Source organism: Drosophila simulans, chromosome X, assembly GCF_016746395.2.
Source record: "Drosophila simulans strain w501 chromosome X, Prin_Dsim_3.1, whole genome shotgun sequence".
Taxonomy (NCBI): Eukaryota; Metazoa; Arthropoda; class Insecta; order Diptera; family Drosophilidae; genus Drosophila; species Drosophila simulans.
In genome coordinates, this window is record NC_052525.2 from 17,854,450 (window position 1) to 17,867,949 (window position 13,500).

At 51.8% G+C, this 13,500-nt stretch overlaps 4 protein-coding genes across 4 annotated transcripts; 2 read left to right on the top strand and 2 right to left on the bottom strand.

Moving 5' to 3' along the window:
- Nucleotides 1-1,213: 1,213 nt before the first annotated feature.
- On the bottom strand, nt 1,214-3,081 carry LOC27206339 (protein-serine O-palmitoleoyltransferase porcupine). Its single transcript, XM_016172396.3, has one exon. The coding sequence runs from the start codon at nt 2,957-2,959 to the stop codon at nt 1,382-1,384; it is 1,578 nt and encodes a 525-aa protein (XP_016039914.1). The 5' UTR covers nt 2,960-3,081; the 3' UTR covers nt 1,214-1,381.
- A 196-nt stretch (nt 3,082-3,277) lies between these two features.
- On the top strand, nt 3,278-4,689 carry LOC6726341 (nitric oxide synthase-interacting protein homolog). The gene is made up of 3 exons (XM_016174145.3): nt 3,278-4,138; nt 4,197-4,305; nt 4,368-4,689. The coding sequence occupies exons 1-3, from the start codon at nt 3,396-3,398 to the stop codon at nt 4,437-4,439; spliced, it is 924 nt and encodes a 307-aa protein (XP_016039915.1). The 5' UTR covers nt 3,278-3,395; the 3' UTR covers nt 4,440-4,689.
- An 82-nt stretch (nt 4,690-4,771) lies between these two features.
- On the bottom strand, nt 4,772-8,492 carry LOC6726342 (coatomer subunit beta). The gene is made up of 6 exons (XM_016172395.3): nt 6,714-8,492; nt 5,828-6,483; nt 5,606-5,767; nt 5,262-5,535; nt 5,091-5,196; nt 4,772-4,999 (listed from the first exon to the last, which is right to left on the bottom strand). Exons 1-6 carry the CDS (start codon nt 8,342-8,344, stop codon nt 4,934-4,936), a joined length of 2,895 nt encoding a protein of 964 aa, XP_016039916.1. The 5' UTR covers nt 8,345-8,492; the 3' UTR covers nt 4,772-4,933.
- Nucleotides 8,493-11,114: 2,622 nt separating this feature from the next.
- LOC6740198 (transferrin) lies at nt 11,115-13,452 on the top strand. The gene is made up of 5 exons (XM_016181138.3): nt 11,115-11,268; nt 11,331-11,573; nt 11,684-12,779; nt 12,839-13,223; nt 13,288-13,452. Exons 1-5 carry the CDS (start codon nt 11,169-11,171, stop codon nt 13,387-13,389), a joined length of 1,926 nt encoding a protein of 641 aa, XP_016039917.1. The 5' UTR covers nt 11,115-11,168; the 3' UTR covers nt 13,390-13,452.
- The last annotated feature ends 48 nt before the right edge of the window (nt 13,453-13,500 follow it).

Here is a 13,500-nt window from a genome sequence, read left to right on the forward strand (position 1 = left end):
CACTTGATTTACATATGTGTGTGCGTGTGTGTAGTATGTATATATGCGTGTGTGCCGGCCAATTGTATCTGTAGGATAGGTCTTAGATCGAATGGATTGTCTGGGATTTGGGCATGGAGTTAAATATTCAAACACTTTGTTACGTAATTTTAAACGAACCCTCTCTGTTCCCAAAGAACCTGGTTAAGCACACACAATTCTGCACACTACCGTGAATCCAGCTCGGGAATCGGAAAGGAGCGATCTTGGCCGGAACACACGCGTGGCTACAGATTTATATATCTATATGCATATTTGTATATATATATAGATGGCAAACACTCTCGTTATCTCTTGTGATCGACTCAGTTGTTGTTATGAAATGGTAGAAAACAGACGAAGGGACGGACAAATACGATAAATTAATGATGAATTCGGGGACAGAAGATCGAACTTTTTTATCTAGCGTAGCGCAACGGAAACAATGTCAAAATGAAGCACCGGAAACGGAAATAAAACCATAAGAAACCCTGTACGTATATCGCTCTATTTTTGATGTCCGAATCCAAATTTCCGCAAACGAGGAAAGCAGAGTAAACAAATAGAAAACTAAAAACCGAAACAGAAGCAAAATTAAAAAAAAAAGAAAGGCAAGTTTGGAGGAGATCAGCTCTTTTTGGCCAAGTCAGAGAAGGGGGAACGCTGAAAAAAGGGCAAATGAAACCAACAAAAGTTGCATTCAACAAAGTAAATAAATATTTTTATTGTCATTGCATAATTCTTAAGCTAGTACTTTTAATAACTAAATCGTAAGCGCGGAAAAACAAAGTAAATGAAAACACAAACGATAGGCCACAGCCCGATACAAAAAAAAAAAAAAGAAAAGGATTCATAATAAATCGCGTGCCGAAACTAAAAGGATGGCAAATACAAACGCAGGTGGAACGCAAGCGAAAAATCTGTAGAAATTACAATATTGTTATAAATATTTGTCTCAATGAGAAAACAAACAAACGAAAACAACCAACAAACAAACAAACAAAAGCAAAACAAACCAACAACAAAGAAAATATACATTAAAAAATCAATAAAAAATATTTGAACAAATTCGATTGCATTTTCATGAGCAGGATGTTGGTTTTGGGGATCGGAAAATCGTTTGTTCCAGTTGCCCAGGAGTGTTATCCCTTCAGCTAGAAGTTGAGAGGAACCCAAATTGAAGCGCGCCACTTCGTCCGTTTCACAGAATGCTTTAATATTAAGTACTCACACAGCACACAGACTACAAGATACGAATATAGATACAAGATACAAAAAGTACAAGCGGATACGCTTGGGATTACAATAATAAATACGTGTAGATCAGTCATAGCGAGTATTTGCCGGCAGGATCCTGCGGAGTCTACGAGATGAACAGGTAAAGGACGAAGGTGCCCAAGCCGATGTAGTGGCTGAGATAGCCAGCCTGCTGCCAGTGCCACAGAAAGGAGTCGCCATCCTCGCCGCCCTCCAGGCCATCGCCCAGCAGCACGACGCCCAGATAGGCCAGGTGGAAGATGGCCAGCGCCGTGAATGCCAGATTGGTGAGCCTCACCAGCCAGTAGGACAGGCAGTTGAATCGCCGTTTGCTGGGGCAGTGGCTATACCGACATCGCTCCTTGCCCGGACACAGATTGGCAGTGACGCAGGCGTTCAGGAGGCTGGCGAGCTGCCGCCTGAGCAGCGCTTCACCCTCGGCCAGGAGCGCCAGCGAGATGAGCACCAGGTAGATGCGCAGATCCATGCCGTGCAGCAGGCTGGACACCAGATAGGTGCAGAGCACGGCCAGCAGGGTGCGTCCCCTCGAGCTGGACGCGGTGGGCTTGCAGGGCGCGTAGATGTACCGCTTGAGCCACTCGTGCATGGGAATGTTCCAGCTCCGGACCAATGAGCTGATCGAGCGCGGCCACTCGATGCGCCAGGGCTGCGAAATCAGCGGACCCAGCATGTCCGACTCCTTGGTGGCACCGTCCAGTCGCTGATCGGAGGCCACCAGCAGCGCCTGCGCCATGATGCCCACAAAGTAGTGGCTGCTGCGCACACTCAGTGCGTCCCAGTACATGACCAGGAAGTGCGAGCTGTCCCCGAAGAAGTCGCTCAGCGCCGGAGCCAGGCAATTGGACACGGTCACGGCCAGCACGCAGAACACCACGTTGGGCAAGAGGCGACGCAGGCTGACCAGCCAGCTGTTCCGGGGCACCAGGCAGTCCATGTAGCAGCCGAAGCTCACCCAGGGCCCCAAGGCGCAGGTGGCCGGACTGTAGATGTAGCCCAGGTAGGCAAACGGACCCGGAATCCTCGCCTGCAGCTGCCCACTGGCGGTCAGGTCGAAGCCCAGCGAGATGAGCTTCATATTGACCACCATCTGGATGCCGCGCAGCTGTGGCCAATCACTGCGCCGCCGCCAAATGAGCAGTTCGTACAGGAACTGGCTGCCCACGGTTAGCACGGCCAGAACTTGAGCTCCTCTTCGCCCCAGCCGCAGCAGCTGGAGCAGCAGGTAGCCCACGGCGGCCAGCAGGAGCAGTAGGAGCAGTCGGTAGCCCACAGTTAACTGCAGTATAATCAAGCCGCAGGCGAAGTGAAACAAGTGCAGCGGTGCCAGGCTGGTGAGGCGTCTCCGCTGCGAGTAGAGGAGGCACAGCAGGCGGCACAGGAGGCAGAGGAGCAGCATGGGCGCCACATACTGCATGACCTGCAGCACAGATGGCTGCACGCAACTCTGCAGGCTCTCGAGGAGTCGCCCGGCCAGCTCCAGGACTCCGTGTCCATCTACCACCAGCTCCTCCATCTCATCCTCCCCGCCGAAATAGTAGTCATCCTCGCTGTTCGGCTGCCCAAACCTGTGGTCCAAGCTGCCGGCCGTCTCCACGTCGTCATCCTCCTCCTCCTCGTCCAGATCAATGTAGTCCGATTCCTCCTCGAAGTACTGGTAGTCCATCGCCGGCCGCCCAAAGCCAATCCAATACAATCCGGGGGAATCAAGGAAAAACCCGGAAATCCGAGGACTTGGAATTATTTGCAAAGAATATACCGCGCAATATACCGAAAATACCACATCGATGGCTTCAAACTTTTAGCTAGTTTATAGCTAAGCTGAAAATAACAGCAGCTTATACAGTTTTAAAAATCAAAATATAAAAAAAAATAATTAAGCCTGTAAAAATAGTTGTTTTGTACACTTAGTGATGAAAAGATTTTGTAATGGCTTATAGCAATTGTTTTTATCGGCTGTTAATTTTACAGATTTCAAAGGATTTTAATTGCGTCTCAGCTTATTTAGCGATCAAGATACGGTCACACTTGAGGCAGTAAATAAACTATTTTAAGCAGTTTATTTACGTTTTTCGCAGCCAAATCCAGGAAACTCCCTTGAAATGACTCGCCACGCACGTAACTGCACGGCCGGAGCCGTGTACACCTACAACGAGAAGAAGCGCGACGCGGCGGAGTCCGGCTACGGCACGAATGCCCAGCGCCTGGGCAAGGATTCGGTGAAATCCTTCGACTGCTGCTCCCTGACGCTGCAACCGTGTCGCAGGCCAGTGATCACCAAGGATGGCTACCTGTTCGACAAGGAGGCCATCCTGCAGTACATAGTGACCAAGAAGAACGAGTACAGCCGCCGGCTGAAGGAGTACGAGCGTCTGCGGCGCGCGGAGGAGGATAAACTGAGCCAGGAGGCCAACAGCAAGCAGCAGGCGCGCATGGAGCGCTTCGTCAATGCCGAGAAGCCAGCGATGACGCCCGCCCACTCCTCGGCCGCTGCCAGCGAGAAGCCGTCGACCTCTTCCGCCGCTGCTGCCGCTTCATCTGCATCCTCGTCCGCATCCTCGATTTCCAACATGACCAACGGGCACGAGAAGAAGCTGCCCAGCTTTTGGCTGCCCTCCGAGTGCCCCAATGCTGGGTTGGCCAAGGCCCAGAAGCCCGACGCCACCATCTACTGCCCGGTGTCGCAGAAACCGCTGCGCGTCAAGGATCTGATTGATGTGAAGTTCACGCTGCTCAAGGACGGCGACACGAAGCGCTCGCTGATTGCCAAGGAGGCGCGCTACATGTGCCCCATTACCCACGACGCGCTCAGCAACGCGGTGCCCTGCGCTGTGCTGCGTCCCACGTGAGTGCTCGCTGGGATTTCGTCTTGAAACCCTTTAATACTTACCTCTTTACTACAGTGGCGATGTGGTGACCATGGAGTGCGTGGAGCGGCTGATCAGAAAGGACATGATCCATCCGCTCACGGATCGCAAGCTGAAGGAAAAGGACATCATTCCCCTGCAGCGAGTAAGTGCATCGCGAGCTGCACAACTTTCCTGCATTGCTACTATTTCTCGACTATTTCACAGGGCGGCACTGGCTACGCAACGACGAACGACAACCTCCAGGCCAAGGAAAAACGGCCCATGCTCCAGGCCTAAGACGAATTTACCCAGCCGCCAGCTACTTAGGAGCACTTCAATAGAAATGTAATCATTTTAGCCCTAGCTAGGTTAAACAATCAATTATTTCCTCAGATTTTAAAACAATTGTTTATCATAACTTATACAAGACTTGGCCATTTTATCTGTTCCAATTCTACATTTTCGTTTATTGCAAGAGGAAGTACAAACATACTTATTGTTAAATAGGAAAAAACAAAATAAATCCACTGATAATCGTACCATGCAACCAATACTGATTATTCCGAATCGAAGGATTCCGAATTTGGATTCCTAAACAAATAGCCCCGTCAAATGAAACCACTGCCATCTCGGGGTTAAGGTATAATATTATATTCTTTATGTATAATTGTAACGTGTAATGTAAATTGAAGAAGCTGCAGCTGGCGGAATGCGGGCGGGAGGCCGAGTACGTTCGTCTAGATACGTCGCTCCTGCTGGTGGCTGGTCGTCCACGTCCAGTTCCACGTCCACTAGGCCGCCTGCACCGACTGCTTCTGCGAGGAGCTGATCTTGTCGCCCAGACTCAAGGCCATGCCCTGTGTGAAACACGAAAGGCGGAACCCGGATTAGAAAGTTGCGCATGACCACGTGCAGATGTGCGGAGGATGGTTTGTGCTCGACTCTCACCTGACTCTTGGCGCGAATGCGTATGTGTCCCGTCACCTTCGAATCGGGATCATCCACGGGCTTCTCGATACTCAGATTGGCCAAGGCATTCTCTCCGAAAATGGACCTGCAAATTGAGCGATTGAGAGAAGAATGTGATGGCTACTCCCTAGTGGACAGCTGGACACTCACTTGGCGTACATGTTGGCGGCCATGAAGCCGCACTGGCCGGACAGCGCCTTCTCCGGCGTGAGGCACTTCATGTTGGTGCTCTTCAGCAGGTGCTTGAGATATTCGTGCAGGTCGGTGAAGCTGGTGTTGACGGTGACCTTGTTCTCCCACTCGAAGTCCTGCCACATTTGGCGGAACTCGGTGTCCGTGCAGCTGGCCGGAATGATGTAGTCCATGATGTCGATGTGAATGGTATTGAGCACCACCACATTTGTGTTCAGGGCGGTTTCGTAAACTGTTGGTGGGTTAAGTGCCATAAGTTTGCGATTGCACTTTAACAGCGAAATCATCCATTAGCCACTCACCAATATTGCCGAAGATGATGCCGTTCTCTGTGGAGGAGACCTTTACGTTGGCCTTGATATTGCAGAAGTCGTGCGGAGCCAGGACCACTGGATGCGGGCGCTCCACCAGCTTAAGATCGCCCAACGTGGCCAACTCCAGTGTGCAGTTCTGTAGCGTGTCGTCTGAAAGTGATTTTTATGGAATGAAAGCGATGAACTTTCGCCTGGAAATGCACTACTCACTGGTCTGGTTGACGATCAGCACGTCCAGGACAATGTCGTACTGGTTGACATTGACGTAGGCCTCCGCATAGACGGGATCCGAGAAGCCAGTCAGCTGGGTGACCTTGTTGAGCTTGCTGTTCGGCGAGGCCACGTCGCTCAGCTGGGCGTTCTTGCTGCCCGCCAGCGCCTGGTTCAGACTGGATTCGAACACGTTCTCGCCCAGCTGATTGTCGCGTCCATTCGAGAGCTGTGCGAAGAGCACCGGATCGTCGGGCTGCACCTTGGCGGTGGCCTTCTGCTTCTCCTTCAGCATGCGCTGGTCCTCGTCGTGCTGCGCATCCAGCATCTTGCCCAGAGCCTCGCGGCAGTACAGTGTGAAGACGGAGATAGCCTCCGGCGTGCGTTCGCTCAGCGTGCGCAGGCAGACGAAGATGCGATCGGTGTCGTCGTTGGTCATGGGCTTGCTGGGGAAACCGGACTTGCCCAGGTGCAGTATCGAGCTCATGATCAGCATCACCTGCGTGGTCAGACGATTCTGGGCACGCGCCTCCGTCTCCAGCTCCGCGTAGCGCAGTGCCAGCTTGGTCAACGTGGCGGATAGAGCGGCGCCGATGAAGAAGTCGCCGTCCATCAAGTACTGGCGTAATGGCGGACGTTTCTCCGCCTTGGCCACCCTGCAGAAAGCATGAACCAGCGTTAGAAACTTAGATAAACAACAAACTATTTTGTAGGTGCTACGTATGACGATGACTCATCAGCAAACAATGGATAATGGGCATGTCTGAGTGAACAACATAGTGAATAGTTCGGCAGAGCAGCTGGAGGCATTTTTATCAGTGCAAGCTGATGCAAGGCCTCAAGCTGAATTGGTGGCATTGTACACGTACACGTAGCCATTACTTACGGGGCCAGACTGTAGGCACTCTGGGTGGCGTAGGTTCCATCGGAGGTGACCTTGTTGCTGGCGTTTCCGGAGCCAGAGCCCTCTGCGGCGGATCCAGCTGCGTTGCCGCCTGCGGATCCCTGCTGCTGCTTCTGCTCCTCGGTCTGATCGCCGGCCAAGCGGCGCTGCTCCGCCTCCACCATGGGCACTTCGCCCAGCGTCTGCTGGATGACGGCAATCACCTCGAGGATTTGCGAGCCCTCGACGTATTCACCCAAAATCCAAACGGCGGCGCGATGAATCTTGGAGGACTTAATCTGCGGGAAGGCCTCAATCAAATGCTCAATGATGAGGGCGCGCAGGGCGGGGAACTTTTGGATGGCCTCGCGTATGAAGATGAGCACGTCGGCGGCGGCAAGTTCGTTGGTATCCGAGAGGAATTCAACCAGTACGGGTATAACATTGGCGGCCACGTCGGGAAACTTGATGGAGCAGGTGTGCAGGGTGCGGACGAGCAGCTGCCTGTACTTGCCAGTGTCCTCGTGCTCCACATTGTGCGTCTTGGACACTTCCTTCTTGAGGACCAGCACCATTTCGCCAATATTGCGCGAATAGACCAAGTCCAGGGCCAGCGCGAGTGTTTTCCTGCGCACCTCGATGTCTGGAGCGGCCAGGACGCGCAGAACGTCCATTACCAGGTCCTGCATCACCTTCTCCATGCCCTCGTGCTCCTTCATGGCCACCAGGCGATCGAGCACGATCAGCTTGACGTTGTTGTCGCTCTCCTTGACCACCAGCTCGATGTAGCAACTGGCCGCCGCCTTGATGGCCGTCGGCGCCAGCGAGAGCGTAATCAATGTGCCAGCGGACTCGTATCGCACCGCATTCGAGCTGGAGTTCAGCAGGTTGTAGATGCAGCGTATGAAACGCGAACGCTCGGCGGGATTGGCATGGCACACCTTGTAGATCAGCTCCACGATGACCAGCTGCAGTATGTCGCCGAATGTGTGCACCTGATCGATGCAGCTGGCCAGATAGTTGAGCGCCCGCTCCTGATCCGCATGCAGCAGCATGAGGAAGGCGTTGCGCTTGCAGCTCATGTCCTGCTGCGTGTCCAGGAAGCTGGCAATCAGCTCCGGCCCGTCGGGCACCAGCCAATCGAAGTTCTTGTAGATGGTGAAGATGGCCAGCACGGCATTTCGTCGCACATACGAATGCCGGTGATCCAGGCACGCCCGTATGGCCGGCATCAGTGGCTCCAGCAGCTCCGGCTCCTTCAGCTTGCAGAGGAAGCGCAGCGTCGAGCCGCGCAGAAACTCATTGGGATGCTGCAGGTCCTTCCTGTACGCATCGCACACCAGTATCATCTCCTGCAGCAGCTTCCCGTCCGCCGACGTCTTCGGCACAATCTCCCAGAAGATGAGCAGCAGCTTCTTGATCGTGTGGTTCTGCACCGGCAGGACGAAGCGTATGATGGTCATGATCAGGCCCGGATACCGCTCCCCGTTCAGCAGCAGCTTGATCACCCGCTTCAGCGTCTCGATCTTCACGTTCGTGTCGCCCTTTTCGAGATCCCGCTTCAGCTGCATCTCGTTGGTCACCTCCAGGTCCGGCGAGTTGATTATCGTGTAGCACGGCACTTGCGACGTCATCGTGGCTGCCTTTTCGTTCGCCTATTTATCCCGATAATGCCAATTGACTAACTTATTTCCTAATTTCCCAATTCTGTTTTTTGGTCTTTCCGACGTGTCACAATGCTTTCGGGTGTGACCGTGCGCGGCGGCGAGTGGAAATGCCACGCGAGTGCAGCCAGGGCTGCGCAGTGCTCTAGCGGGGACGCACACCGCCTGCCCGCAACCGCTTCGGCTAACAGCGGGCTGTTGGGCGCACTTGGCGCGCTTTTCAAACGTTTGCCTTGGCTGTTAAATATCATTTTTGTCATTTTTTAGTTTAACAAAGTACATTAAAATGCACAAATAGCTAATAAACCTAAGTTCCATAAATGTATAGCCTGAAATTTACTTGAACTTACGTGCATTGCACTGCTTGCGTCTACAGAGCGTAGAGTGCTGTTAAGTTACAGTGGCTTTTGGCGCCTTTCCTTCAGTTTGAAATTCTATGTTACTTTTAAGAAATGCATTTCAAAAATTAAAGAAAGATCTTCTTTAATTTAGAAAAATGTGCATTCTTAAAAGTGTTATATATAAATTATGCTACATTAAGCTTAAGCTAATGAGTTTTTCATTTCACACATTACATATGCAACAAAATGTTTACTTTTAAATTAGTAACTAAGGTAGCACTGTTGCAAAAATGCATTTAATTTGCAATTTGTACTTAAAATAAGTGAGTAGCAGTGCTTTATTTTTATCGCATACTTTTCCCCTGATGAATGCGCCTTCCGTGCGGTTAAATAATGCAACGAACCATTTGCGCTGAAAACAACACACTGTGCGATTTTGTGCTGGGCGTGGTTCCATTACCTATTACCTGGCTGCAGATAGCCTCCGTGCCAGAGGACTGCTGATAAGAGGCCACCTCGGGCTTTTCGGAAAAACCCCCAACCCATTGCGATCCGGGTAGATTCCCGGCCGCTCCGGGGCTCTTGACCTTGCCCAGTGCCAAGTGTGTTCGCATCTGCGGCACTGCCAAGCAATCTAATTCGGTTTCTGGTCGATTCCACTAGAAAGATCCCCGCCCACGCCCACGCCCACGTCCCACGGCAGTTGCCATTGTGATCTCGTTTTGCACTTCATCATTCAATTGCCGCCCCCGCGACTCATTGCCCAGCCACGCCCCCTCCCTCGAAGGAGGCACGGCCTGCATTTTAAGCAGGTCGTCGTCAATTCTCTGCTGGATCTGGACAGTTCCACAGCTCCTCTCCGTGCTCCTACTGCAACAAGCCGGTGCGGGTGACTAGCTAGGTGATCTGATCCCATCGCATCCCGCCCGTGGAACAGGTTCTGTGCCGGGTCTGAATAAACAAATGCCCTGATAGCGGGGCGAAATTGAAGTAAATAAAACTAGAGACGAATGCGAATGCGAATGCGAACGATATTCGAATGGCGCATGCTCTCACTTTTTGCAGCAGCTTAAATGAGCTCCAAGTTTGTCCACTCTAAGTTTATCCCATAATTTTTTTAGGAATATAAACCAATTTCGCATAGCATATAGAGAAATAAATCTAAATTTTGCTTGCAATTATATAAACGCAGTGCAATCATTTAAATTATCATAATAAATACTTGCACTTTTCGAATTGGCCGTCTCAAGATCGTAGTTATGCGTCCAATTAAAAATTCAAAAATATCCCCTCGGAGAGTATAAATAAAAGGCAATTACTCTTAATTTGTTTACTTCCAAGAAGAGTGAATTTAAAGTAGCCAAATCGTTAGATGAATGCAAATCAAAAGCGAGCTCAGTTTGCGAAAGTGAAAAATGGGCTGGCAAAAACTGAACTAAAGTAAGTGACTAAAGTAAGTATGCACCTGGGACTAAGGGCTCGAATCGCATGATTTACAAACGATCCGTGGATTGGGTATGGATGGGGATGGTGGCCCAACCGGTTGCTGCAACTACAAGCGGCTGGAGGGGATTGTGCCCGTTTATTTGGCAGGGTAGTGAGTTTCTTAGAAATTGAAGGCCCCAGTGCATTTATATAACTCAATGGGTACCCACACCAAGTGCCAGTCGGTGCGATGGCATCGGATTAGTCAGGCATATAGTATATGGCTCGATCGATTAGGGGATCAAGTGCCAAGACAATTAACTGAAGAGCCAGGCCGTTTCTATCTCGATTCCAGCTGTGTGTGCTTTTTGGCAATCGCAATCAGACAGTCAAATAGGCTATTTTCAAAACCTATTCACTGCAGTTTTTCCAGCTTAAATGTTCGTAGAATGTGCTTAAGAAATTAGAGTGTGCGGCTAAATAAATTCTGTCAAGAGAAAGCGCTGGCTCAATGGCTCAATGGCCATTGTTTGATTATTGGCCAGATCCAAAACTAATTACCAAACACATAAATGCTTCAGGCTAAATTCTGATTTTGATCGATTGCATATAATAGAAATATACTGCCTCGAAGACAAAAGTCGAACTTAAGGTAGATCATGGATTGAGTAGCATACTAATTGATTTGCGAAAATCGCATTTAATGGCCCAGCCATATATCAGTGTCGCAAACTCGTTTGCCGGAGTATAGGCCTGGATTGCCGCCCACTCACGCCTTTCCTCGGGGAAAAAACCGGTCGCCTGGACTGTCTTTCTTTCTTTATTGCTATTATTGCTATTATTATTATTATTATTATTATTGTTGTGCCTCCTTGTCGCCGGGCAAATAGAAGCGAAAGAGAACAAACACGAGTGCAAAAAAAAAAAAAGAGCACGAAAGCCGGGGAAAGAAGCAGCACATCTGGGTGGCTATAAAAGCCACCAGCCGGCTCCGGATTCTCCACAGTCGAGCTTCAACTGTTTCTGAGATGATGTCGCCGCGCAAGACCCACACCTGGCTGCCACTGGCGGTGGCCGCCCTGCTGCTGTTCCTTGGACCGCAGTCCTCCCTGGCGGAGGAACCCATTTGTATGTGCATCCCGGAGTCGCCAGTTGAATGCATCTAACCATTTGAATCCATTTCATACCAGATCGCCTGTGTGTGCCGCAGATCTACTTGGCCGAGTGCCAGCAGCTGCTGGCCGATCCCTCCGAGGCGGGCATCCGCATGGAGTGCGTGGCTGGACGGGATCGTGTGGACTGCCTGGAGCTGATCGAGCAGCGCAAGGCCGATGTGCTGGCCACCGAGCCGGAGGACATGTACATCGCCTACCATCGCAAGAACGAGGACTATCGCGTGATCTCCGAGATCCGAACGCAGCAGGACAAAGATGGTAAGTGGTGAGATGGGATCGAAGGACCAAATAGTCACTACTTCTTTTTTTGCACGATATGTTCCCAATCTTTTCATTACTCATAAATCTCCAACTTGATTTGTCGACAGCCGCCTTCCGGTACGAGGGCATTATCCTGGTGAAGAAGGACTCCCCCATTCGCACTCTGCAACAGCTGCGTGGCGCCAAGTCCTGCCACACTGGCTTCGGCCGCAACGTCGGCTACAAGATCCCCATCACCAAGCTGAAGAACACGCACGTCCTGAAGGTGTCCGCCGATCCGCAGATCTCCGCCACGGAGCGCGAACTGAAGTCGCTGTCCGAGTTCTTCACGCAGTCGTGCCTGGTGGGCACCTACTCCACACACCCGGACACGGATCGCCTGCTGAAGAAGAAGTACGCCAATCTGTGCGCCCTGTGCGAGAAGCCGGAGCAGTGCAACTACCCGGACAAGTTCAGTGGCTATGACGGCGCCATACGCTGCCTGGACAAGGGTCAGGGCGAGGTGGCCTTCTCCAAGGTGCAGTACATCAAGAAGTACTTTGGTCTGCCGGGTGCCGGCCCAGATGCGCCGCCGGCGGAGGGAAATCCGGAAAATTTCGAGTACCTGTGCGAGGATGGCACCCGGCGCCCGGTCACCGGACCCGCCTGCTCCTGGGCCCAACGCCCCTGGAGCGGCTACATCTCCAACGAGCAGGCCGTCCACAACTCAGAGCAGCTGCACCAACTGCAATCGCGTCTGGAGCGCTTCTTCGCCAATGGACTGCAGGCGCAGAACAAGGACGCCGCCGCCCATCTGCTCATCCAGCCGAATGCCGTGTACCACAGCAAGGATGTCGCCATCGATCCCAAGGTCTATTTGGAGCGTGCCGGCTACAAGGATGTGATCGAGCGTGATGGCAGTGCCATCAGGAAGATCCGCTTGTGCGCCCAGAACGATGACGAGTTCGCCAAGTGCCAGGCGCTGCACCAGGCTGCCTACGCCCGCGACGCCCGTCCGGAACTCGAGTGCGTTCAGTCCACCGATTGCGTGGTGGCTCTGACCAAGAAGGAGGCGGATTTGACCATTGTTCGCGCAGCTGGCTATGCGGATGCCCGCAGCAACCAGCTGCAGCCAATCGTCTACGAGCAGAGGGCTCAGGATGATGTCCTGGTGGCGGTCGCAGCACCCGGCATTAGCCGGGAGGCTCTCCAGAAGGCCAGCATGTAAGTGGAATCCCTCAATCATCCGTAGCACAATAAATTATACCATCATTACCACGCAGCAAATTCAATGAGGATTGCGGACGATCCCGTGCTGCCGCCGCCCTGTTGAACAAGCGACGTGGCCTGGACGCCTGTCGTGTCTCATCCAGCGCCGATGGAGAGGTGCAGATCGTGCCCGCCTCCGAGCTGGAGAAGCACAAGGACGCGCAGCTGGTGTGCGCCAGCCTGGAGCGACGACCGGTGACCGACTTCCGTGACTGCAACGTGGACGTGCAGCTGCCCCGGGCCATCTTCATCCGATCGGACACCACCAGCGTGGAGCAGGAGACAGTGAAGCACCTGTTCTCCCTGATCTCGGACAAGTTCGGTGCCCGCGGCAAGCTGGTGGATGTTTTCGCTCTGTTCGGCGAGTTCCAGAAGGGCAAGAAGAATGTGTATTTCAACGTAAGTGATCCTATTTCCTTATTTAAGCTTCGGCGTTTCAAAAAAAAAACAACTTTCTCTGCAGGACAAGGCCGTTCAGCTCACCACGGAGCTAAAAAACGAAATCCAGAACGAGCAGATCTACGCAGATCTCCAGTGCAATGCTAACAAGATTGTCAAGCAGTGATCACATTTTATACTACAGCCCACTGTATGCATCAATAAAATTTAACTCGAATATAAATAGAAATCACGTCTTAATGTCTACTAAAGGGAACATCTAATAAGATAGTTTGGT

What these genes read in the sequence shown, in the direction of transcription:
- LOC27206339 (XM_016172396.3), bottom strand. Translation starts at nt 2,959, where the DNA reads ATGGACTACCAGTACTTCGAGGAGGAATCGGACTACATTGATCTGGAC.
- LOC6726342 (XM_016172395.3), bottom strand. Translation starts at nt 8,344, where the DNA reads ATGACGTCGCAAGTGCCGTGCTACACGATAATCAACTCGCCGGACCTG. An exon ending in GCTGATCGTCAACCAGACCA is followed by an intron (nt 5,768 to 5,827) that starts GTGAGTAGTGCA and finishes AATCACTTTCAG; the next exon opens with ACGACACGCTACAGAACTGC. An exon ending in CATCATCTTCGGCAATATTG is followed by an intron (nt 5,536 to 5,605) that starts GTGAGTGGCTAA and finishes ACCCACCAACAG; the next exon opens with TTTACGAAACCGCCCTGAAC.
- LOC6740198 (XM_016181138.3), top strand. Translation starts at nt 11,169, where the DNA reads ATGATGTCGCCGCGCAAGACCCACACCTGGCTGCCACTGGCGGTGGCC. An exon ending in CCTGGCGGAGGAACCCATTT is followed by an intron (nt 11,269 to 11,330) that starts GTATGTGCATCC and finishes ATTTCATACCAG; the next exon opens with ATCGCCTGTGTGTGCCGCAG. An exon ending in AACGCAGCAGGACAAAGATG is followed by an intron (nt 11,574 to 11,683) that starts GTAAGTGGTGAG and finishes ATTTGTCGACAG; the next exon opens with CCGCCTTCCGGTACGAGGGC.
- LOC6726341 (XM_016174145.3), top strand. Translation starts at nt 3,396, where the DNA reads ATGACTCGCCACGCACGTAACTGCACGGCCGGAGCCGTGTACACCTAC. An exon ending in TGCGCTGTGCTGCGTCCCAC is followed by an intron (nt 4,139 to 4,196) that starts GTGAGTGCTCGC and finishes TCTTTACTACAG; the next exon opens with TGGCGATGTGGTGACCATGG. An exon ending in ACATCATTCCCCTGCAGCGA is followed by an intron (nt 4,306 to 4,367) that starts GTAAGTGCATCG and finishes ACTATTTCACAG; the next exon opens with GGCGGCACTGGCTACGCAAC.